Here is a 25,763-nt window from a genome sequence, read left to right as displayed (position 1 = left end):
GAACTTTTGCATGTCATCATTTACATGTCTCAAATTGTAACATCATTACGCTTGTGTGTAGATAGTACTTCTCAAACTTTAAAATAATTAATGAATTACTTGGGAGTTTTATGTAGATTCTGATTTGGTATTGGTTGGGGCCTCAAATTCTGCATTTCCAACAAACTCTCAGAGAATGCCTATGCTGTTGGTTCACAGAACACATTTTGAATTGCAAGATGTTAGATGGTATAATCTAGACTCTTCCTTTAGCAGTTGATCAAAACAATTTTCAGGTTTCCTTTTATATGTTTAAATCATTGTTTTATATTTTAATTTCATCTTTCATCTTTTTATTTTTATATTTTAGCAAGACAGTGATAATGCTAATATGTCACCACAATCTCCAGTATCATCTGAGGTACAAGTTCTGTTTTTATATGTTTTAAATGTTTGTATGTGTTTTTTATATGTTTTCTGTGTTTTACATGGGGTTCTTCCTTGCCTCTTTCTCTTTAATTTCATCTTTTTCTTTTTTTTCATGAAGTAAAGTATTCACCTCTATTTAAAAATCTATGATAGGTCAGTATGTACAAATTTCTAGTCTATAATATATTTTAAAAATACATATTCATGGTAAATATCACTTATCTGTAATTTTCTGTGGAAAATATCTGTAGATCATAGAAAATAAGGCACTTCTATGAAATGTGTGCTTTCTGATTCATCCATATTTTAATAACTTTAAAATTTTACTTTGAAAAAGGCACTACAGCATTGTGCAATGGCCATTGGTTTTCTTTGTAACCAATTGGTCTGAAAGCAATGCAAGAGAAACTTCCTTTTTCCACGAGAAACATCCCTGAGGTGGGTTGTTCCTATCGACAAAAGGTTACACATTTCCTTAAGGGGCAGGGGATCCCAAGGAGAGCCCATCTATGAAAACCTCAGTTTGTAAAATCTCAACTAAATATTCTGGAGGTTTGAATGATTGATTCTTCTAAATTAGTTTAACTTCATGCTTTACCACAGTTTTAAATTTAAAACTTCTAAACAGTATCTCTTCTATTCAGATTACCTTAGTGTTCTAAAGTGTATTGACAGTATTAAATAGAAAAATATGCATTCATTGGTGAGTTCAGGATATTATCTAAATGTTTGGATGGTCCAAATTAACTGAATAAGTATTTCATTCTGTGTAAGTGGCATTACTGTTGTAGAGAGCCAGGATTCTCTATCTATTGTTTTGGATGATTTGCATTATAAAACTTTTATATAGACTTGCTGGGCATGAGTTTTATAAACACAATTCTAAATTATTTGTATGGAAGGTAAAATGGTTTATGTGTGTTTAGAAAATACTTTAAATTAGGATATTCTAGAATTAATCTTGGTCACATACTTTTGTAAATCTTTTAATTTATAAAGAGTAAGTGATTAGTCCTTGTTGCCTAGCTACTTTATGATTTCAAGGTCGGTGCTCACAGGGGAGACTATTAGTGCCAATTTTCTCAGATAAGTTATATTGCTTTTATAATATATTTTTGCTGCATTTGGAAAAGTGAATTTTTTGCAAGGTATTCATAACAATTTAACCAAAAAATGAAGACAAATAGTAAGTATGGATGGATAGAGTGATAAGCATGTGTTTTTATAGATCAACTAACATTCAACGTGAATTGCATATCATGTTAATTGACAGAAGATTCAAATAATCGAAAGAATTCCAATTGTTTCAATTTTATGTGAAAAGAAAATGGCAGGCTAGGCCCAGTGGCAAATACCTATAATCCCAGTGATTCAAGAAGCTGAAGCAGGAGAACCACAGGTTCAAGGCCACCCTCAGCAATTTAGCAAGACCCTTTCTCAAAATAAAAAAATAAAAGGGCTGGAGATGTAGCTCAGTGGTAGAATGTCCATGGGGTCAATCCTCAGTAGAGGAGGGGGGTGAGGGAAGAAGAAGAAAAAAGAAGGAAGGAAATAGTAAAACTAATTAGTGTAGTGTTTTAGCAAAGTGTTACTAATATGTTTGAACCTAAAATTAGTCCCATGAGTAGGTGTCATCTTCATCATTTTATAGCTGAAGAGACAGATAATTTTCCCAAAAAGCATAATCAATAAATGACAGAATAGTGATTAGAGCCTAGGCCCTGCCTACTTCCCAGAGTTGTACAAATTAAATAAGTTGCCACTAATAATGTAATAAGATTACATTATTTTATCCCTTCATAATTTACAAAGTACTTTCATGTATTTGCTGTAAGGAAAAAAGGAATAAAGGAAATAAAGAGATGAGAGGTGGCTCAACAGTAATACAGGTTTGTTTGGGATAAACCTGCAGAGGGCGGCCCAGTGGAGGCTGCGACCCCTCTTGTACTTACAGCCTGGGGTAGATATAGGGGAAGGGGTGAAGGGATTAGGCTGTTGCTAGGGGTTGGCCAGGGAAGGGTCCTTATGGTGGACACCTCCATTCTTTGAGGTGGTCAATGTTCCTTGTCAGACCAGGTGTTTACAGGATTTCAGCTAACAATTTTCTTTTGTATGATGACGGAGTGTTTGTGGTTTCTTTTCATGATGATGGAGTATGTCTGGAGTTTAAGGTCAGGCCAAGTCACAGTGACTGTGAGGTGACTCTTGTTCTAAGATGGAGTATGTTTCAAAATGGTGTTGCCTATGTCAAGTTCTACCTAACAGTTACCTTATTTATTCTTCATAGAAATTTCATTTGAAAGATAAAAAATCAATCACAGAAAAATTAAGTGTGTTTAAGACAGAGCCTGAGCTTTCTGACTCAAAGTTCAGATTTGTTTAATATAACACATATATTTTCCCAGCATACCACAGTATATAGAAGCACTTTGAAATAGTGCATTCAAATAGAGCAGATAATAATTTATCATCCTCAATCATTCTGCAGCTCCTGTTAATGTAAATATGAAGATTGGTCCCAGGGACTGAGGAGGAGGATCACAAGTTCGAGACCAGCCTCCACAGCTTAGCAAGAGCCTGTCCCAAAACAAAAAATAAAATCAGTAGAATAAAAGAAAGGGACTAGGGGGTGAGAGAAGGGGAGGAAGGAGGAAAGTGCAGGGGAGAGATAGTGGCCAAATTATATTTTATATCATATGCATGTATGAATATGTAACAACAAATCCCACCATTGTGCATAACTATAATTCACCAGTAAAAAATGTGGAATAAGGTGCTAGAGATATAGCTCAGTTGGTAGAGCGCTTTCCTTGCCTGCACAAAGCTCTGGATTTGATCCCCAGTACCAAAAAAAAAAAAAAAAAAAAAAAAAAAAAATTAAAATAAAATAAAAGGGCCAAGGATACAGCTCAGTGGCATAGGGCCCCTGGGTTCTCTCCCCAGTACCACAAAAACAAACAAACAAAAAACACATAGATACTGAGTTGGTAAATTCACATATCTCTTCATTGAAGCATACTTCACTATTTTGGAGACTTTAATCTGGTTCCTTTTTTCAAAAAATAATATCTATTTATATACTTTGGTTAATAATTTCTTTTTCCTCATACTGTGAGACAGTATTTAAAGGCATATGTAGGCAGGTCAGCTAGCAAGTATTTATTGACCTTTTAAAAGTAAAATGTATCAGCTTAAATTGAAATGCAAGTTGCCTTTCTCTTTTCCACTTGTCATGGAAAAAATATGTAATTCTTCAAATTGGAACGGATATGAATAAGCATCTTGATTATTTGAAAGAAAAGGGGTTTTTATTTGTTTTCTGTTTTTAGGAATATGACAGAACTGATGGCTTTTCACATGGTCCCTTTGGCTTAAAGCCTAGATCAGGTAAATATATATTCTTTAAATCAAATTAATTGGTTATGTTTCAAGTTGTAATATCCCAACTTTGTAATATCCATTTGTAATATCCATAGTTTTAATTACACCATAGATTCTTTCCCCTCTCCTAAAAGTGATTTTCTCTTAAACTTGTCTTTCCAATTCCCATTCCCATTTCTTTCTTCCTCTTTACCTTCAAGCTCCTGAGACCTCAGCTCTTTGGCTTAGATATATTGCAGTCTTATTTCTACTGTGCTGTGACACACACAGTAGAATGACCCCTTTGCCAGCAGACCAAACACTGTTTGAAATTATAACACTCCATTATATTATAGTTTTTCAAAAAGGGATCTTTTCACATTTGGCAAACCCAAAAGAAAATGGATCCATGTTACTTGGCAAGGTATTGAATTATAGTTTTTATTCCTGAATAACTATATTGACCTTCAAAAATAATTTCCTTTTTTTCTTTAAAGATAAAGGTTGAGGCTGGGGATGTGGCTCAAGCGGTAGCGCACTCGCCTGGTATGCGTGTGGCCCGGGTTCGATCCTCAGCACCACATACAAACAAAGATGTTGTATCCGCCAAAAACTGAAAAATAAATATCAAAAAAGTTCTCTCTCTCTCTCTCTCTCTCTCTCTCTCTCTCTCACCTCTCTCTTTAAAAAAAAAAAAAAAAAGATAAAGGTTGACATATGTTCAGTACTCATATTTAACCTGGATCATAAGTATCTAATAACATGTTTAAGTAAGAACATGTGTCGGTGATAGAAATCATTATACTTTTGTTCTCTGTTGCTTTCAGTTATATAGGTGGTATTCAAAGATACACTTGGAAAATATTTTGAATGTATTAGTAAGTCATAGTGATTTATGTAATTTTGTACTGATTCTTTTTGTCATGCTTCTTTTTCCATCAGTGGTTGTTCCTTTAATTAGCTTTGAAATAAGTTGGTAAATTTCTGTTTTATAAAGCTTTTAGCCGCTCATCTCGCCAGGAATATGGGGCTGCAGATCCAGGATTTACAATGAGAAGAAAGATGGAACACTTAAGGGAAGAACGAGAGCAAATAAGACAACTTCGTAATGTAAGCTGGGTTTGACCCCCAGTTCCAAAAAAGACAAAAAAAAAAAAAAAAAAAAAGACTTGCTTTATAGAAATGGGTTTAACTTAGAAAAATTACTGAGGTATATGGGTTTATTTTCAATGTTTTTGAAAATTTTTTGATTAAATAACAATTAGTAATATAAATATTTAATATATGCTTAGGTAAAATATCTGATTTGTATCCATTTCTTTATAGAATCTTGAATCCAGGTTAAAAGTTATTTTGCCTGATGACATTGGAGCTGCACTGATGGATGGGGTTGTCCTTTGCCATTTAGCCAATCATATAAGGCCACGCTCTGTAGCTAGTATTCATGTACCATCACCAGCAGTGGTAAGTTTTGTCTATAGTTCTCCAAAGGACTGTTAGAAATACCGAGGTGCCACAAGAAATCAAACACCAGTGCTCAAAAGTGGGTGGACAAGGCATTTACTCCTACCAGAAGGGCATGCTACCAGAACCTGTCTAGTATACACACCTGGGCAGGCAGTTTTTATCCTTAATGCAGTGCTGCCCTTTGCTTTTGATTGGAGGAGCTGGGGGTTCTAATCTACATGATGAGCTAATTTTAAAATTGGGGTGGGAAAAGGGAAGGGCTAAAATTAATATGGCTACAATTGGATCCAATTAAGGCTAAATACTATATTCTAAAAATGGACACTGGGCTTTCTATTTATCACAGGAAAATATAGCTTCCTATAACAGTCTTTAAATAATAGACTGTACCTCAATAAATTAAAATTTCAGTTTTGGTTAAGTTCTGTATAAAAATGCTTGAAAATAAATCTTTCTTCCCCCAACCTTACTTTACAGCCCAAGCTAAGCATGGCAAAATGTCGAAGAAATGTAGAAAATTTTCTTGATGCTTGTAAAAAGTTGGGTGTCTCACAGGTAATTATTTATCCAACAGAATGATTATTTAAATATTAATTTGTTGCATGCAAATTAGAGCCTTCAAAATAGCATTTAATAATGTTTTCAAAATATGAACAATGATACTGTCTCCTGGTGTTAATCCCCGCCCCCCAACCCAGAGGCTTGGCTTTGGGGGTTCCGTGGGCTGGATTTGGTTGCCCACCTATATTGCAATTAAAAGAAAAATGATATAAAAAATGAATTCATTTGTATTTTCATATAAACTGGGATCACAGCTAATTTGCCTTCCCTGAACACATAGAAGTTTAGTATTGAATAGGAAAAAAGAACAAAAGCAGGGAGCTCAGAGATATGCCTATACACCAGACTGTGTGGAGTTACAAATCTGTTTTTTCAGGTTCTTTTGGCATCCTGGTGCCAGGAGCTAGGGCTTTGGGGAGCAGTTTCTGTTTAACTTCCATTATCAGCATGAGGTGATTGCCTCTGGGCGGTTGAGATGGAGAGATAGCTTAACCAGGTTATCATGACAATAGCTGACTCAGCTATTGTTATAAGTTTTCCAGTTTGAAAGGAGCAGCTGTTACAGTACCTTCTTTTTACTATGTTGCTGTAGATAATTGCAGAAGTTGTGTAATAAATGTTTTCAAGTTGTTTTTAAAAACAATTTATAAAACAGCTGTAGTAGCCATACTACAGTTTGGTTGTAATGGCAATGCTACTATCATTTTTTTTTTCTTGCTGGGGAACATTTAGATTCCTCTATTAATCAATGGATAGACCTCTGACTGGAAGATTGGCATTAGAGTAACAGCATTTTAAGCTTTATTTAAAATGATATTGAAAATGTTAGTGCCTAGTATGATAATGTCTGCAAGGGCAAACTTTGAAATTTGTGGAAATTAGCTTGTGTTTCACATAATAATTACAGTGTTATAAAATTAATGATTAAATTTTTATCCGAATTTAAGGTTCTATTGTTCGATGCTCACCCAAAGACTAGGGAGACCAAAATTGGTGAAAGGAAACGGGTTTATTCAAAGTCAGCCCCGAAGAAGACAAAGAGGATTCCTTCCCCCTTGAAATCTCTATCTCAGAGGGCTCAAGGGCATGAAGAGTTTATTTATTTATTTTTTTTTTTTGAGAGAGAATTTTTTAATATTTATTTTTTAGTTTTTGGTGGACACAACATCTTTATTTTACTTTTATGTGGTGCTGAGGATCGAACCCAATGCCCCATACATGCCAAGGCTACCACTTGAGCCATATCCCCAGCCAGCCTGAAGAGTTTTTATGGGGGAAAATGAGGCCACATGAGATAATGGGCACGTCTTTCCTTTCCTGGGCTCCTGTTTTCCTCCTCATTGAAAGGAATCCTGGCTTCAACCTGCCATTTTCCTTCCAGACAGCTGCATTGCCTTTCTGCAAGTCAATTCCTAGAAGCTGAGGAAAGAAGGAACATTTCAGAGACCTCTTTCAGGAGTTTAGACTACCATATAAAAGTTTGTATAGCTCAGGGGTTGAGCACTTGCCTCACATGTGTGAGGCACTGGGTTTGATTCTCAGCACCACATAAAAAAAATAAAAAAATAAGTAAAACAAAGATATTGTGTCCATCTACAAGATTATTGTGTCCATCTAAAAGATTAGGGAGGGAAGGTGAAAGCAATTCTGTGAAATATGTCTTTCCAGAGTGTTGGTCTGTTACAAAAGCAGTATTATAAATATATATTGGAAATTAAGGTTGGAAATTGGAAATTAGACCCTAATTTACAAAAATGTTTAATAAAAATGTTGCATTTAAAACAAAAAGTTTTACAAACCCAACCTTAACATGACTGACTGGTGAGGGAAATCACACTGTAAACAGAATACAATTGTGCTTGTTAGGTCTTTTGAACAGTGTCATCATAATCTAGTCTTCAGATTCCATTTTAGCCTCTATCTTCAAGGGAGCAAATGTAGTGTATATGTAATGCAGGAATTATTATTACCTTTTTTCTATGCTTAACATATGATGTTTTAAATATTTATTTATTTATTTTTGTGTGTGTATGATGTGGTGCTGGGGATTGAACCCAGGGCCTTGTGCATGTGAGGCAAGCACTGTACTAACTGAGCTATACCCAGGCCCTTAAATTTTTAATTCTTAAAGATCTTAGTTAATTCTTTTTTGTGCCCATACTCTTAATGAGAAAATAGAAAACTTAGGACAGTTTTTTTCCAGCTATTATTACATTACATTTATTTTCTTATTTTGCATTTTCATTTTAAGAATTTTTGTTTTCATGAACACATAAGTGGTAATATACAATCTTTTTCACTTAATTCTTTTTGTTCTAGGATATTTTCTAGTTTTTAACATCCTTATTGTGATATAATAGGTGTAAAATAAAGGACATGTAAATAAGGTATATGATTTTATCCATTTTGGGGATATGTGGTGCTGGGATGTTGAATCCAAGGCCTCACACATGCTGGGCAAGCACTCTATCATCCTCAACCCTAATAAATTTTGATATATACATATACCATGAAATCATCATCACCATCAAAGTAATGAACATATCCATTATCCTCAAAAGTTTCCTCCTCTCCCTCTGCAATCCTTCCTTCTCTAGGCAACCACTAATTGGCTTTATAACATCATAGATTAGTTTGCATTTTTCTAGAGTTTTTATATTAATGCAGTAATACAGTGTGTTGATTTTTTTTCTTTTACTTGGCATGATTATTTTAAGACATGTCAGTGTTGTTGCATATTTAAATAGGCCATTCTGTTTTGTTTCTGAGTAGAATTTTACAATTTGTTGATCCATTGGCCTGTTGGTAGATATTGGGATTGTTTCCAGTTTTAGGGATAAAAATAAAGCTGCTGTGTACAGTTGTGTATAAGTCTTTGTGTGGATTCTTTGTGTATTCTTTAATTTTTAGTAAATACTTGGCAGTGGAATACCTGCAGCCTTTAGTAGGTAGGTGCTTAACATTTTAAGAAAGTACAAAATTCTCTTCTAAACCAGTTGTACCATTTCACAGTATTATCAGCAGTATATGAAATTTCATTTTCTCCATATCCTCACCACTTCTGTATGACTGACGTTTTTAAGTTTTTAGTCATTGTAAATAGGTATTTATTGGCCTTCCAATACAATTTTAATTTGCACTTCCCTGAAGACTAACAGTATTGATCATCTTTTCAAGTATTTAGTTGCCATCTGTGTATCTTCTTTTTGGAAGTGTATTTTCTAACCTTTTATCTATTATTATTACTTACTATAACTTGCCTTTTAATATAGATTTTTAAAATATTTTATGTATTTTTCTCTCTTTTTTTTTTTTGTCTTTTTTTTTTTTTTTTTTTTAACTGGGGGTTGAACCCAGGGCTTTGTGAATGCAAGGCAGGTGCTTTGCCACTGAGCTACATCCCAGCCCAATAATTATCTATTTTTAAAATTGGGTTGTTCTTCATAAATTATGGCCAAGTTCTTCATAAGACCTGTGACTCGCAGATACTGTATCCTAGGTTTTGGATTGTCTGTGTCTTTCAAAGAGCAGACATTTTAAAGTTTTGAAGTACAGTTTGTCTTTTTTTTTTTTTTTCTTTTTTTAGTGGATTATCTTTTTTCTCAGACCTAAGAAATCTTTTCATAACCCAAAGTCACAAAGATTTCCTCCTGTTTACTTCTAGAAGTTTTTAATCTTAGGTTTTACGTTTTATGTCTATGATCAATTTTGAGTTAATTCTTGCATATTGTCAAAGCTAAAGTTCTTTTTTCAGCCTGGGATTGGGCTCATGCATTGATTGTTCTTTTAACATCTTTCCTGAAATATAATTAACATACATAGCATTCGTTGATTTAAAACATACAATTAAATGTTTTTCAGTATAGTCACAGAATTGGGCAACAGTCATAATAATCCAATATTTTAGATTAGATTAGAATATTTCTAGAATATTTTTGTTACCCTAGAGAGAAACCCCTTACGCATTGACTATCCCTTCCTGTTCTGTCTCTGTGTGTTTGCTTATTCTGAACATTACTTATAATGAAATCATACATTATGGAGCCTTTTGTGTCTGACTTTTTTCACTTAGTATAATGTTTTCAGGGTTTCTGTGTTGTGACATAAAACAGTACTTCATTTCTTATTAATGCTGAGTAGTATTCCATTGCATGCATATACCACATTTTGTTTGACTTTGTCAGTTGATGGACATTTGGGTTGTTACCACTCATCATTTATTATAAATAATGCTGCTGTGAACATCTAAGAACAAGTTTTCATTTGAACACTTATTTTCAGTTCTCCTGGTTATAAACCTAGGAGGGGAATTACTAGGTCAAGGTAACTATGTTCGTCTTTTTGAAGAACTGCCAAAATGTTTTCCAAATTGGCTGCACCATTTTACATACCCACCAGCAATGAGTTAGGGTTCTAATTTCTCTTCATCCTCACCAACAATGGTTACTGTCTACCTTTTTATCCTAGCTATTGTAGCAGGTACAAAGTAATAGCTCATTATATTTTCAACTTGCATTTTTCTAATAGTAAATGATGTTGAACATCTTTTCATATGCTTATTGATAATTTGTGCATATTCTTTAAAGAAATTTGTATTCAAAACCTGCATCCATTTATTAATTGGATTATTCATCTTATAGTTATTGAGTCATGGGTATTCTTTATATATTCCAAATACAAATCACTTGTGAGGTACAGGATTTGCATTTATTTTCTCCTATGCTGTGGGTTGTCTTTTCACTTTCTTATATCATTTGCAGCACAAAAGTTTTTTATTTGTTGAGATACAGTTTATTCATTTTTCTTCTGTTTCTTGTGATTTTGATAGTATAGCTAAGAAGACATTACTTAATTCAAGGTCATGAAGATTTACACCTATATTTTCTTCTAAAAGTTTATAGTTTTGTGCTTAACATTTAGGTTTATGATCATTTTTTTAGTACAGTTTTGTGCATGGTGTGACGTAGTGTTCCAAATTCATTCTTTTACATGCAGATGTTTATTTTCCTAGCACCATTTGTTGGTAAGACTTTTCTTCCTCTCGTTGAATTGTCTTGGTACCCTTGTCAGAAGTTAGTTGACCATAAATGTAAAGACTCTCAATTGTTTATTTCCTATCGACATTCTTTTTTTTTTTTTTTGGTACCAGGGATTTAACCCAGAGGCACTTAACTACTGAGCCACATCCCCAGCCCTTTTTTATATTTTATTTAGAGATAGGGGATCGCTAGGTTGCTTAGTCCCTCAGTAAGTTGCTGAGGCTGACTTTGAACTTGTGACCCTCCTGCCTCAGCCTCTTGAGCCACTGGGATTACAGGTATGCACTACTTTGTTCTTGATTGTAAGCATTTAATCTCTCATCTTTTAGTATGATATCAACTGTGGTTTTTTTGTAGATGCCCTTTCATGAGTTTGAGGAGTTTCCCTGCATTCAGTTTTTCCTGCAAAATTTGTTTAAAAATCTATTCTTTCTCCATTCATCTTCCTTTGCCTCTGTATCAAAAACCATTTGTCCATTTATCTGTGGGTCTGTTTCTGGATTCTTTATTTTGCTCCATTGACATTTTTTCCCCCTGTATGTACATTGGTAAAACAACATCTTGCTTACTACACATTTTAAAATCAAATAGTATTAGCACTCTAACTTTCTTCTTCATTTTTATAGCTATTTTGGCTATTCTTGGTCTTTTATATTTCCATATAAATCTAGAATATTTTGCCAACTTCTACACAAAAATTTTAAAAAATTAGTTTATTATAGAAGTTATGTTTAACATATAGAACAACATAGGTGGAATGATAACAATATTGAGTCTTTCCATACACCAAGTATATCCTTACTAAGGTATTCTTTAATTCCCTCAACAATGTTTTGTAGTTTTTACTGTATAGATCTTGTGTATTTGTCCTGAAGTATTTTATACTTTCGTATTTTGCATGCTGTTGTATGTGATTGTTCAGTTGTAATTTAATATCTCACTCTTTGTTTCTAATATATAGAAACATAATCAGTCTTTATATATTAATCTATATCTTACAATCTTGCTAAATGTATCTATCAGTTTTAGTAGCTTTTTGTAGATTTCACAGAATTTTGTATATGGTTGTTCATATTTTCTATGAATAGAAACAGCTTTTCTTCTTTCTTTCTGATCTGAATGTATTTTCTTGTCTTATCTTGTCTTGTCTGATTACCCTGGCCAGATATCCTAGCACAATGTTGAATACAAATGGGAAACATGAACATCCTTGTCTTCTGATTTTTTTAGGACAATTTCAGTCTTTCACCCTTAAGTACGATGTTAGCTGTGAGATTTTCACAGATGATCTGTATGAGGTTTAGGGAGTACTCTTACATTCCTAGTTTCCTAAAGTTCTTACCAAATGGATCTTGGATTTCATCAAATGCTTTTTTATTTTATTTTATCTTTTACTTTTAAATAAGTGACAGAGGAATGCATTACAATTCACATTACACATATAGATCACAATTTTTCATACCTCTGGTTGTATATAAAGCATGTTTACACCAATTTGTGTCTTCATACATGTACTTTGGATAATGATGTCCATCACATTCCACCAGCATTGCTAACTCCCTACCCCGTCCCTGAATAAATGAACTCATCAAATGCTTTTTCTTCATGAACTGATGTGAACATGTTATTTTCATTTTAGTTTGTTACTATTATAAATCACATTCATTGATTTTCAAATGTTAGTTCAACCCTGCATTCTTAGATTAAACCCCACTTGATCGTGGTGGGTTTTGTTCTTGATGTTGTTATTGCTTTTTTATATTATCGGATCAGTTTGTTAAAATTTTGTTTAGATTTTTGCTTGTATGTTTATAGGGATACTGGTTTTTAGTTTTCTTTTAATGTCTTTGTTGGTATTAAGGTAGTGCCAACTTCCTGGAATGTGTATTCCTTTCCTCTTGATTTTTCTTAAACATTTGGGCAGAATTGATATCATTTCTTTCATCTAATGGTACTGGGGATTGAACCCAGGGCCTTATGCACGCAAGGCAAGCACTCTACCAACTGAGCTATACTCCCAGCCCCTGTGGAAGTGTTTTATACTACAGTTTAAATTTCTTTAACAGATAGAGATCTATTCTGGTTATCTATTCTTGTGTGAGTTTCAGTATATTTTATCTTTCAGAGAATTTAACCATTTCTTCTAATTTGTCAAATTTATCTTATAACATTGTTTATAGTATCTCCTTACTATCATTGTATTTGTAGAATATCTTGTGATGTCACTTCTGTTATTACAGATATTGCTAAGTCTCTTTTTCCTGATTGGCCTAAATAAAGGCTTATGAATTTTTAAAATTCTTCTCAATGAACTACATTTTGGTTTCATTGATTTTTTTTTTTTTTTCTTTCTAGCATTTTTCTCTGTCATCTTCATTGTTTCCTTCTTTCTGTTTGGCATTGATTTAATTTGCTCTTTTTCTAGTTTCTAAGGTAGGTACTAAAGTCCCTGATTTGAAACATTTCTCCTTTACTCATTATACTCTTCAGTGGTGATTTGAATAAGTATGTAAAATACCATGAGAACACTAAATGGAGCAATAAAAATGGAGATGAGAAGATAGTTTTTAGGGAACTCTTTTATTTATTTTGTTTGTTTTGAAGTACAGGGGATTGAACCCAAGGGCATGTTACCACTGAGCTCCACCTCCAATGCTTTTTATTTTTTATTCTGAGATAGGGTCTTGCTACAATGCTGAAGCTGGCCTTGAACTTGCAATTCTCCTGCCTCAACCTTCCAAGTCTCTGAGATTACAGGCACATACCTCTGTGCACAGCATAGTTTTTGAGAACTCTTTAAAAGATATCATCAGTGGTATTTGATGAATAGATTAAGGGAGTAAGGAAGACAGGGAAAGCTACTATGATTTCTATGTTTATATTGGTAGAAATTGAATAGTTTTTTACTAACCAAGATATAAAATACAGAAGGATAAACTAATTTAGTAGAAGTAGTTCTGTTGTGGACATATTGATTTTTATATGTTTATTGGACACATGTTTGGCTGTTTAGTTGGCATTTGCTTGATAGAGAGATTTTGGGGAGGAAATGAAGATTTGGAAGTCATTATGAGGGATAATTAAAACTAAGAGAATAGATGAAAATACCAAGGAATGGATACAGTGTAAAAAGAGAAGAGAGTGACAACAGAATCCTTGGAAGCATTTAGGATATTAGAATAGGATCGATGAAAGCTAATGAAAGCTATTGCACAATTTGCTGTCAGAAAAGTTGAAGAAATAAAAAGAATGAGGTCATACAACATAAGGAAGAGGTAAGGTTTCAAGAAAGGCATTAATTAAAGTCTCAAAATGATATAGCAGTCAGGTAGCCATGTGCAACATTTAACATTTAAGAAAACATTGCTGATTTTTTTTTTTTTTTTTTTTTTTTTACTAGAGTAAATTTAGTGGGTAGATTCTTTAGAGGCAGCTGTAAAATAGCAGTGGTTGAGTAGTGAATGGGAAATGCAGGAGTGGTGACCTCTTCCTTTACAGATATTTTCTGTTTAGAGAAAGAGGTTTTTAGTTGTAAAGTGATAGCATTTCAGAGAAGGCCAGCCTCTATAATCCTTTACTTAGTGTAAGTTAAGAACCAAAACACATTAGATTACAATATTTACTAGAGAAAACAGAATTGTGCATTTTTTACTTGAAGTTTTACAGAAAGTATACTTTAAAAATCTGATTCTGAGGGTTGAGGATGTAACTCAGTGGTAGAGCCTTTGGCAACATATGTGAGGCCCTGGATTCCATCCCCAGCACTGCACACACACACACAAGAAAAAACAATCCGATTCCAACTTAAGTTTAACTACACACAAAATATTGAATGTTCAAATATCTTTTTTTTCTTTTCCAGGAAAGACTCTGTTTGCCTCATCATATTTTGGAAGAACGAGGTCTTGTGAAAGTTGGCGTCACGGTTCAGGCCCTCCTTGAATTACCTACGACCAAGGCATCTCAACTTTCTATGGCTTGATAACGTTTTAAAAATTATAAGTGTGTAGTTTCATTTATTTGAAGCAATTTCAGATATTTCAAATTCATGAATAAAAATGTCCAGTCAAAAATCATTTGCCTTAGGTCAAGCCTTAGGGTTTTTACAAAAATTACATTAAAACATCAAATTGAAACTGAATTGCCCAAGCTTCTTTTGGGGGAAAACTGGATTAATTTAATAAGAGTTTTTGATGAATTCAAATTTTCTTTTTACTATCAGTTAATAACCTTGGTTATTTTTCAAAATGCAGATTGATACTCAATTTAAAATATGTATCCAATTTAATAATCACATTAGGTTTAATTTTTTTACATCATAACATACTAGTAAACATCTGGAAAATGGTAATCTTTTTTTAGTCATTTAAAACAATTCTATATTTGAGTTATTTAATACACTTCTAATTCTAGTTTATACACAACTTCTTTCATCTTTGTTCTTAGTTTTCTAGAAAAAAATGAGTAGGAAAAAACCGAACTCTGGCATTCTATTAAATTCTTTTAGTATTATAGGTTGGTGCCAAACTATTTTCAGTTGTACTGTAGATTGTTTACATGTGAAGTGCCTGTGTAATTGATGAATCTTTAATATAGTCTTAAGCATTTTTGCAATTTCTTTTTTGTATCAATAGAGTCAACAGAACTTTAAACTATTTTAGTAGGTTTTGTAAGATCAATACTATGTGAGGATTTAAATGTGCCTCACATCGTGACATCGTGGTTTTTTAGTTAGTCCATTACAGTTTTCCTTAAATTGGTTATTTCATGTTGTAAAAAAACAAAACAAAACAAAACAAAAACAAAAAATGTTAATATGCTTAATTTATGCTATTTAATTTTGCAAAACTTAATCATTTTTAAAGTGTATTATTTGAAGAGTATTTTATTTCTGTATTGAAAATGTTACACAAAGCAGTAAGATTTTTGAGAACTAGTGAAGTACTAATTATGAAGGACATTTTGATAAAACTGCCAAAGTTTGGATTTGTATCTTGATTTTCAGGAACATTACATCAGTGCTGCCTTTAGCTATATTCAGAGAGCAGCAATTGAGGAATAAGTTTTTATTCAAAATCTGACCATTTGTGGATCTTGTACACCAATGTTCCTCAATTAACTTGATGTTGAGTTAAACATAGGCTGTTCCAAAAATATTTTCATGAGATACTACGTCACACAAAGTTCTTGTTTGACTTAGAGATGGATAAATTTATGTTGGTAGTAATGCAGGAATTTTTCAAAAACATTACTGTAATGAATAACTCATTTTCCTATAAAAGAACCTTAATTACTTTTGTAGTAGCCAAGCATCATATCTTAAGTATGTGATCATTTGCACTTGTTACCTCTTAATATGGATGCAACTTATTAAAAATGTTGGCCTGGGTATTTTGAAGGGTATATATAAAAGGTAAAAACTAGTGTGCCAAATGGTATAGTAAGGGTTGACTTAGGAACAACTCTACTATTTTTGATCAGTTGGCATGAAGCCATATAATTAAATTTTGGCTTTAGAATACAGATTTCTTTACACTCCCCAAGGGTCAAATTGGAGCTTTTGAAGAATTAAAGCTTCTTATGACTGTAAGGTTTAAGAATTAAATTATTAATAATTTATTACTTTAAATATTTGAGCTAATTTTTCCTTTTCAGTTGTGTCTTTTAAAAAACACAAAAAAACAAACCTCATTGACATGATCTCCCTAGTGAAAACTTGGATTATACAAGAAGTGGCCAGTATGTATCTTAGTTGATAAGTTTCTAATTTAGAAGTTTGACAGTGTTACAAATTAAGTAACCACTAAAAACTGCAACAATCATTCATACTTCTTTTATAGTTATCATGCTATCGATTTCCTCTTATTATTAATCTAGTGTTAGTTACTTTACAAGTATTTTCCTATTTCATATCATTAAAATAGTAGTGAAATCGTAGGCCATTCCCTTATTGCATTTCCCTTGTCAGTTAATTATTCCTTTAAAGAGAAAATACACCAGAACCTCATTGTAGCATCCTTTTTGCAAATCCAAATTCCACTTAAGATGGGTCCAGTGGAGGTCCATACCATGACATTTCATTTAGTGTTGTGTCAGAGGGCAACACCACCTCTGAAGCAATTTCACAGGTCCCTGAAGACAACAGTATACCAAGGTTCTGATGTATTTCTTTTAGTAGTTTTTATGTGTAAAATTTATCCTAAATGTTTTTATTGTTATTATATATTTACTTCATCAGTTATTGAATTAAGAATGATTATCTTTATTTGAATGGATTTGTGATTTCATGAGGGTTGACTAATCAGACTAAAATTTTTATTGGACCCTTAAAAATTCAATAGATAGCTCTTTCTGTTAAATTTTATGACTATGGCACAAGAAAGAAGTGATGGTGGATATGTTACAATTGAAATAAGGAGTAAAAATGCATTGCCATTTGTTTAATAATTATCTTTATAGAATGCTAGTTTAATGACTTTTATAACTGAATTTTTTGAAGAATTCAGAAAAGTTTGTATTGCTCACAGATCTATCATAATGGATTTTCTGATGCATTTAAAAGTAAATGGAACACTAAATGTATATTACCGATGCAAACTGTGGATAAAGTTGAATGAAAAAAATTTAGCGTGGGGTTTATTTTCTCATTATCAATTCTCTACCCATCACATCATCTTTTTTTTTTTTTTTAATCAAAAGAGCCAGTGTTTATTCCCAAGAGTAGAAACAGACTTTGTAAGGATTCTATCAGACTTTGAGAGGATATTCAAAGTGGGTTGTTTCAGTTGGGTGCAATAGCGCACATCTGTAATTTGGAGGATGAGGCAGGATGATCTTGAGCCCACAAATTCGAGGACATCCTGGGTAAAATAGGTATACCCCATATCAAAATAACATAGATTGTTTTAAGAGTCCAAATTCCCTTTACATCATTTCTATTTTCAGAAGATAAAAGTTTCTTCAAAAGCAATAATTTTCTAGGATGTTTTCACAAAGTAATGTTATCTTAAGATACTCTTGTCGGGTGCGGTGGTGCATGCCTGTAATCCCAGAATTACGAGTTAAAAGCCAGCCTCAGCAAAAGTGAGGTTACAACTCAGTGAGACCCTATCTCTAAATAAAATACGAAATAGGGCTGGGGATGTGGCTCAGTGGTTGAGTGCTCCTGAGTTCAATCCCCAGTACCACCGCCCCCCCAAAAGATAAACTCTATATAACAAATTTAAGCAACAATTCTATAAAATTAAAGAATAGGTCAAACATTGTGATTTTTTTTTTTTTTTTTTTTTATCACAGAGCGCTAGTCATACGACTGAATTGCTTATAAGCTCCTGTGATAAGAAGTATAATCTTCCACTTTCAGGTAGTTCTAATTTTTAAAAAATTCACATATCTTAAAATAATTATTATTGTTTGTAATTATGATTGATTCCAGAAGTAAAAAGTCATTCAAGTAAATGTTATTAAAGATAATATTGCACCCTAAACTCTCAGAGTTAAAGAAAAACTAAAGTGAGTAAATACTTAGCAGAAGATGTTTGAAAACTATTCTATCAAAAATTTTGATTCACCTTTAGCTAAGCTTGTTTTCTGCTTTAGTAAATCTACAGTTCTGGTATTCTATATGAAATGGTCCTAGAATCCTCAGGCATCTATCCCAATGTCCAGAGCACTCCAAAGGACTGATGCATTGTTGCAGATTATATTAATTTGGAAGTATCCAGATATCTTCTGGAATTGGTGAACTGAAAATAGCAAAAGCCATATGTTTCTTAAGGTATTTTCTACTCTTGTGTTATAAAACATGAAAACATTCCTATGCTCATGAATTTTCACAGGTGTGTGTGTGTGTGTGTGTGTGTGTGTGTGTGTGTGTTTAACATTAAGTCTCTGTTTTAGCAAAATAAAGTCTTGTTGTATTAGAAAATAAGTTTAGAATGACTATCTCTGACATAAGTAATTTTGAGAATTTTAGCATAATTTATGAAACATAAGCTATGAGAAATAGGTCATCAGAATTCTGACATAAGTGTTTTAGGATAGAAAACTACTAACTGAACGATTTGAAAGTTACTAAAATGAAAAGAGAAAATGCTTTAAAATGTGATTGTTTTTAAATTTAAGTTTTTATATAATATTTTCTTGGTTTCTCAAATGAATTATTTTGATTACTCCACCTTATAAGGTTAGGGAAAAATTATTTTTACTCTATTCCATTGAGATGTATCAATTATCTACCAAAAGAGGTGAGAAATTTATTGGTTTTGTACTTATGTAAATAAATAGAAATAAATTTTTCAATAGCAATTTGAATTTTCTAAATCTTTATTAGATAGATCTAAGTAATTTCTAAGGCAAATAAATACAAAATAATATTGTATAATTTATGAACTAGTAATGAAAATTATGCTTTAGGACAGTGATGCTTAAACTTTAGTGTGTGTGTGTGTGTGTGTGTGTGTGTGTGTGTGTGTATGGATCACCTGGAGATCTTGTTAATCAAATACAGATTGATTCAACAGGTCAAGAATGGGACTAGTAATAAGGCCTCATAGATTTTCTAGTGTGATAGTAATATCAATCTACTATACATTAGTAGTTTGGTATTTTGACTAATGCTTTTAGAATCTTTTAGAATCTTTACAACAGTTAACATTTTTAATAGATCTGTATTAAGGACTTTATGGGAAAAGGTAGACTTTATGTTGAGATCAGTACTGTTTCATATTGTTTTTAAAACGTGCATGCGCGTGCATGTGTGTGTATGTGTGTGTGTGTGTGTGTGTGTGTGTGTGAGTGATTCTAGGAATGAAACCCGGGTACTAGAACTTGCTACACAAGCACTCTACCCCTGAGCTGAAACACCAGACCCTAAAAACAATACATGGCCATAGAATTTTCAGAGTAAAGGAAGTTAGTTGCCTGAATAATATGTAATTATAAAATGATCATATATATCTAGACAAGTTAATGTCATGTTACATTAACAATATTAAAGCATAACAGTTCCCTCTTTTGTCATACTTGGAAAACTACGTTCATTTCTCATGAGCTTTTTTTTTTAATATTTATTTTTTTAGATGTAGTTGGACACAATACCTTTATTTTATTTATTTTTATGTGGTGCTGTGGATTGAACCCAGGGCCTCACACATGCTAGGCAAGCGCTCTATCACTGAGCCACAACCCCAGCCTCTCTCATGATCTTAATGTCAGTCATTCCATTCTCTTGCTAGACAGCACATCTACCTTAATTTTAATTTGAAAGCAACATTATCTATTCATGTTACTTTGTATATGAAGATGATATACAAGTATACAAATGTATATATTTAATTTTAAATATTTGTGATCTATTATCAGAGCTTAAATTTTGATATAGATTATATTCTATCCCTTGTAAAACAAATGAGAAAGAGTATTTTTTTGTAAAATAATTTTTCTGATTTAAAATACTTGGAATCATTTTATTTAATTGAATAGCCTTACAAAGGTACTTGATAAATTGCTAGTTAAAAAACAAATTAAAGCCAGTATGAAATACCAAGAGCAGCCAAATGTCTTTCTTGGCAAGATACTACTCAATTTACTTTGATTTTTTTTAAATCTTTTTAAAATTTATTTATATGTGGTGCAGAAGCTCAAACCCAGGGCTTCCCACATGGTAGACGAGTACTCTACCTCTGAGCCACAACTCCAGCTCTCATTTACTTTGATTTTTAATTGAATTATAAATAATGCAATTTATATGTCTGTACCTATGTTTGTCTCTCATTAATAATCTTTTTTTGGGGGGAGGTACTGGGGATTGAACCCAGGGTGCTTAAATACTGAGCCACATCCCCACCCCTTTTTAATATTTTATTTTAGAGACAGGGTCTCACTGAGTTACTTAGGGCCTCACTAATCTTCTGAGGCTGGCTTTGAACTCCCGCTCTTCCTGCCTCAGCCTCCCCAGTTACTGGGATTACAGGCGTGTGCCACCATGCCCAGCTTCTCATTCATAATCTTTAACATGTAAAATTAACCCCTGAGTAGAAATTTGTGTTATGCAGTAACTCATAAAATGTCACATACTTGAATATGATGATGATGATGATTAGTAAATTAAATATACCCATAAATATATATTTTAAAATATGAGTATATGGGCTGGGATTGTGACTCAGCAATAGAGTGCTTGCCTAGCACATGCAGGGCCCTGGGTTCGATCCTCAGCACCACATAAAAATAAATAAATAAAGGTATTATGTCCAACTACAACTAAAAAAAATAAATATTAAAAAATATGAGTATAATTTGTTGGTACTTTTTATCATCAAAATTTCCAGTTTTTCTGTGGATTAGATAAAGAAGAATTCATGGTATGTTCCTAGGTATAATCATAATTTTTTAAAAATAATTTTTTAGTTGTAGAAGGAGACACCTTTATTTCACTTATTTATTTTTATGTGGTGCTGAGGATAGAACCCAGGGCCTCACATGTGCAAGGCAAGTGCTCTACCACTGAGCCACAACCCCAGCCCCAATCATAAAAAATTTTAACACCATAAAACAATTTTATAATTTGTGTTATTACCATTCTTCATTTTTTCAGGCTAAGAAGCTGAGGCTCAGAATTATGATTTTAACAATTTTTAAGCACCAAATTGGCCAAATCTCTGGATTGTTTACACATTGTACTGAAACTTGGTTGGATATATGATTTTGTTTTTTTCCAAGTCCTTCAGTTTAAAACTTTTATGACCACTTATTCACAATGTGGGGAAAAAAATTAATTAGCTAATTTAAAACACCTTTTTGAGCACTTACATCATACCAGTTGTTGGTATTGTAGGTCTTGAGGTTCACAAGATTGCTGGGTTTTGGCTGTTGTATTAAAACATACATAATTAACATTGATACTATTAAATACTACCATTGAAATTTAGTTTTCATTCTTATATTTTGCATGCAATTTTGTTTACTTCTCAGTAATGAATTTTGTAATTGAATATTCATTACTGCTAGATGGTTCCAACAGTTAAAACCAATCATACACACATACACACACACACACACACACACACACACACACACATATATACACCCATTTCATTTTTTCCTTGATTTATTGAAGTATAGTTGAAAAGTGAATGTTCTAGATATTTAAGGTGAACAACATGATTTATTCTTTCCTTTTTTTCTTTTTGACACATGAATAATTATACTGTATGAAATTTAGTACATGTATATAATGTGGAATGGCCAATCAGGGTAATTAGCATTTCCATCTCCTTATTATTTCTTTATATTTTGGGCCTTTGAACTCTTCTCTTTAGGCTCTTCATAAAATATATGCTTGTTCTCAACTGTAGTTGCCCTACTACACTGTAGAACACTAGGACTTATCATTCTTATCTTAGTTATATTTTGGTATCCTTTATCCAACCAGCCTCTGTCCCCACTACATGCTACCCTTCCTAGTCGCCAGAAACCAGTATTCCAATCTTCTTTGAGATTAACTTTTTCAGTTTCCACATATGAGTGAGAACATGTAGTATTTGTCTTTTTTTATCCAGTTTATTTCACTTAAGGTCATGTCTTCCAGTTTTATCAATTTTGGTGTGAATAACAGGGCTAAATAATATTCCATTGTGTATGTATACCACATTTTCTTTATCCATTTATCTGTTGATACACACTTTGGTTAATTTCATCTCTTGGCTCTTGTGAATAGTGCTGCAATAAGCATGGGAATACAGGTATCTTTTTGACAAACTGATCTCATTTCCTTTGGATAGATATCCAGACACTGCATAGCTAGGTCATATGGTAGATCTATTTTTAGTGTTTTGACAAACCTCCTTACTGTTCTCCATAATAAGTGTATTATGCCATTAACAGTGAATAAGTTCCCTTTCGTTTGTATGTTCACAGCATTTGTTATTTTCTTTTTTCTTACTAGAATGAGGCAGTCTCTTACTGTGGTTTTGATTTGCATTTCCCTGATGACTAGTGATATTGAGCATTGCTAATTTGTATATCTTTTTTTTTGTGTGTGTGTGATGCTGGAGATTGAACCTAGGGCCTAGTGCATGCAAGGCAAGCACTCTACCAGCTGAGCTATATACTCAGCCCTATATATCCTTCTTTTGAGACATGTGTATTCAGATTATTTGCTCATTTTTAGTAAGATTATTCTGGAGGTTTTGAATTTAGTTTTTGAATTCCTTATATATTCTGGATATTAATCTCTTGTCAGATGAATAGTTTGCAAATATTTTCTCCCATTCTGTAAATTGTCACTTTACTCCATCAATTGTTTCCTTTGCTGTGCAAAGGCTTTTTAGTTTTTTTTTTTTTTTATAATCCCATTTATCTAATTTTGCTTTTATTACCTGTGCTTTTAGGATCTCACCCAAACAATCATTGATTATACCAATGTCTTGAAGCATTTCTTGTTTTCTTCTACTACTTTCATATTTTCAGAGCTTACATTTAAGTTGGATACATTTTGAGTTTATTTTTTATATGGTGAGAAAATGGGGCCTAGTTTGATTCCTCTACAAATATGGATATCCAGTTTTCCTAGCACCATTTATTGTAAAGGTTGTCATTTTTCCAGGTTTTGGTGCCTTTGTCAAGAATCTATTGGGTATAGATGTGTGGATTTATTTCTGGGTTTTCTGTTCTGTTCCATTTTTCTGTGTGTTAGTTTTTATGACAGTACCATTCTGTCTTGTTTAACAAAATCCTGTAGTATGTTTTGAGTTCAGATATTGTGACACCTCTAGCTTTGTCTTTATGCTGAAGATTGCTTTGGCTATTTTGTGTCTTTTGTGCTATCATACGAATTTTATTATTTTTAAAATTCATGTGAGGAAAGCCATTGATAGTTTGGTGGAGATTGCTTTGAATATGTAAGTTGCTTTGGGTAGTGTGAATATTTAACAGTATTAATTCTTCCAATCAGTAAATATGGGAAGTCTTTCGGTTTTTTGTGTTTTCAATTTATTTCTATGTATTTTATATTTTTGGTAGTTATTATGATTGAAGTTTCTTTGTTATCACATTCGTTATTCGTGTGTAAAATGCTACCAATATTTGCATGCTGATGTTGTGTCCTATAGCTTTAGTAAATTCATTTATCAGTTCTAACAGTCTTTTGGTGGAGTGTTTAAGTTTTTCTTAGAATCATGTTGTCTGCAAACAGATAATTTGACTTCCTTCCTTCCTACATGGTGTTTTTTTTTTCTTTTTTTTTTTTTTTTTCAGGGCTGAAGGGATACCAGGGATTGAACTCATGAGCACCCGGCCACTGAGCCATATCCCAGCCCTATTTTGTATTTTATTTAGAGACAGGGTCTCCTTGAGTTGCCTAGCACCTTGCTTTTGCTGAGGCTGGCTTTGAATTCGCGATCCTCCTGTCTCAGCCTCCTAAGTCTCTGGGATTACAGGTGCATACCACTGCGCCTGGTGGCATGGTAATGTTTTAACATACATGTACATCTTGAAATGATAACCACTATCAAGCTAATTAACATATCCACTGTCTCACAGATGCACCTTTTTTTGTGGTGACAACATTTAAGATCTACTTTAGCTTGCCACATTTCAAGTATACAGTTAACTATAGTCACCATAGATCTCTAGAATTTATTCATCCTGCATAACTAAAACTTTGCACCCCTTTACCAACATATCTGCATTTCTCCCACCCCCAAAACCTAGTAACAACCATATTAGTCCAATAGCAGAATGCCATAAACTTGAAATTTAATTTTTATAATTCTGGAGTCTGGGAAGTCCAAAATCAAGAGGTAGATTCAATGTCTGTTGATGGCCCACTTTCTGATTCATAAATGGCATTTTCCCCCTGTGCCCTCATATGGTGGAAGTAACAAGCTCGTTTGCTCCTCTTTTGTAAGGCACTAATGCCATTCAGGAGGGCTCCATCATCATAACCCAATCATTTCCCAGAAGGCCCACATCTTAAAACCATCATACTGGGGATAAGGTTTCAACATATGGATGTGGGGAGGACACGAACATTCAGAATATAGCAACCATCATTCTAGTTTCTTCTAATATTAGTTCAATAGTTTTGGTTTCCATTTGCAAATAAAATCTTAGAATATTTGTCTTTCTATGCCTGGTTTATTTCACTTGGTGTAGTGCTCTGTAGGTTCATCCCTATTGTCCCAAATGAGAATTTCCATCTTTTTTAAAAAATATTTTTAGTTATAGATTACACAATACCTTTATTTTATTTATTTTTATGTAGTACTGAGGATTGAATCCAGGGCTTCACATGTGCTCAGCAAGTGCTCTACCACTGAGCTACAAACATAGCCTCTCGGTCTTTCTTGACCAATAGTCTCCCCCACCTGCCCTGTGCGTGTGTGTGTGTGTGTGTGTGTGTGTGTGTGTGTACACCACTTTTCTTCTTTATCCATTTGTCTGTTGAAGAACATTTAGGTTGATGTCATTTTTGACTGTAATAAATAACAATACAGTGAACATGGGAGTACAGATATCTCTTAAAGACACAGTTTCATTTGCCTGGGATATATATCCAGAAGTGGGATTGCTACATCCCATGTAATCCTATTTTTAATTTTTTGATGAACCTCCATACTGTTTTCCAAAATGACTATGTCAGTTTATGTCTTCACCAACAGTGTGCAAGGGTTGGTTCCCTTTTCTCCACATCCTCACCAACAATCATTTATCTTTTGGTAGCTGTCCTAACACATGTGAGATGATATACCATTATGGTTTTGATCTCTGATGAGTAGTAATGCTGAATATTTTTCATGTATCTACTGGCCTTTTTCATGTCTTCTTTTGAGAAATATCTATTCATACCCTATGCCCATTTTTAATCAGATTTTTTTGTTCTTGTTGTTTGGTTACTGGGAATTGAATCCAGTGGCACTCTACCAC

General features: G+C 33.1%; 1 protein-coding gene and 2 non-coding genes across 6 annotated transcripts in view; 2 read left to right on the top strand and 1 right to left on the bottom strand.

The window, feature by feature from the left end:
- Positions 1-16,875, top strand: part of Lrch2 (leucine rich repeats and calponin homology domain containing 2) — a 99,157-nt gene extending 82,282 nt beyond the window's left edge. For 2 of the 4 annotated variants that reach the window (XM_077106552.1, XM_077106550.1), the window contains 6 exons: positions 350-400; positions 3,738-3,795; positions 4,766-4,878; positions 5,095-5,232; positions 5,713-5,790; positions 14,698-16,875. In XM_077106552.1, coding sequence (XP_076962667.1) covers positions 350-400; positions 3,738-3,795; positions 4,766-4,878; positions 5,095-5,232; positions 5,713-5,790; positions 14,698-14,817 — 558 coding nt within the window. In that variant the 3' untranslated portion in view covers positions 14,818-16,875. The remainder of the gene's footprint in view (positions 1-349; positions 401-3,737; positions 3,796-4,765; positions 4,879-5,094; positions 5,233-5,712; positions 5,791-14,697) is intronic. The other 2 variants (XM_077106553.1, XM_077106551.1) reach the window with 1 other exon arrangement.
- On the top strand, positions 752-879 carry LOC143639582 (small nucleolar RNA SNORA35). Its single transcript, XR_013154729.1, has one exon. It is a non-coding gene; the product is annotated as a small nucleolar RNA SNORA35 (small nucleolar RNA).
- Trnaa-ugc (transfer RNA alanine (anticodon UGC)) lies at positions 12,782-12,854 on the bottom strand. The gene has a single exon. It is a non-coding gene; the product is annotated as a tRNA-Ala (tRNA).
- Positions 16,876-25,763: the final 8,888 nt, after the last annotated feature.

Source organism: Callospermophilus lateralis, chromosome X, assembly GCF_048772815.1.
Source record: "Callospermophilus lateralis isolate mCalLat2 chromosome X, mCalLat2.hap1, whole genome shotgun sequence".
Lineage (NCBI taxonomy): Eukaryota > Metazoa > Chordata > Mammalia > Rodentia > Sciuridae > Callospermophilus > Callospermophilus lateralis.
The sequence above is the reverse complement of the archived record's forward strand: the minus strand, read 5'-3'. Positions and strand labels throughout refer to the sequence as shown.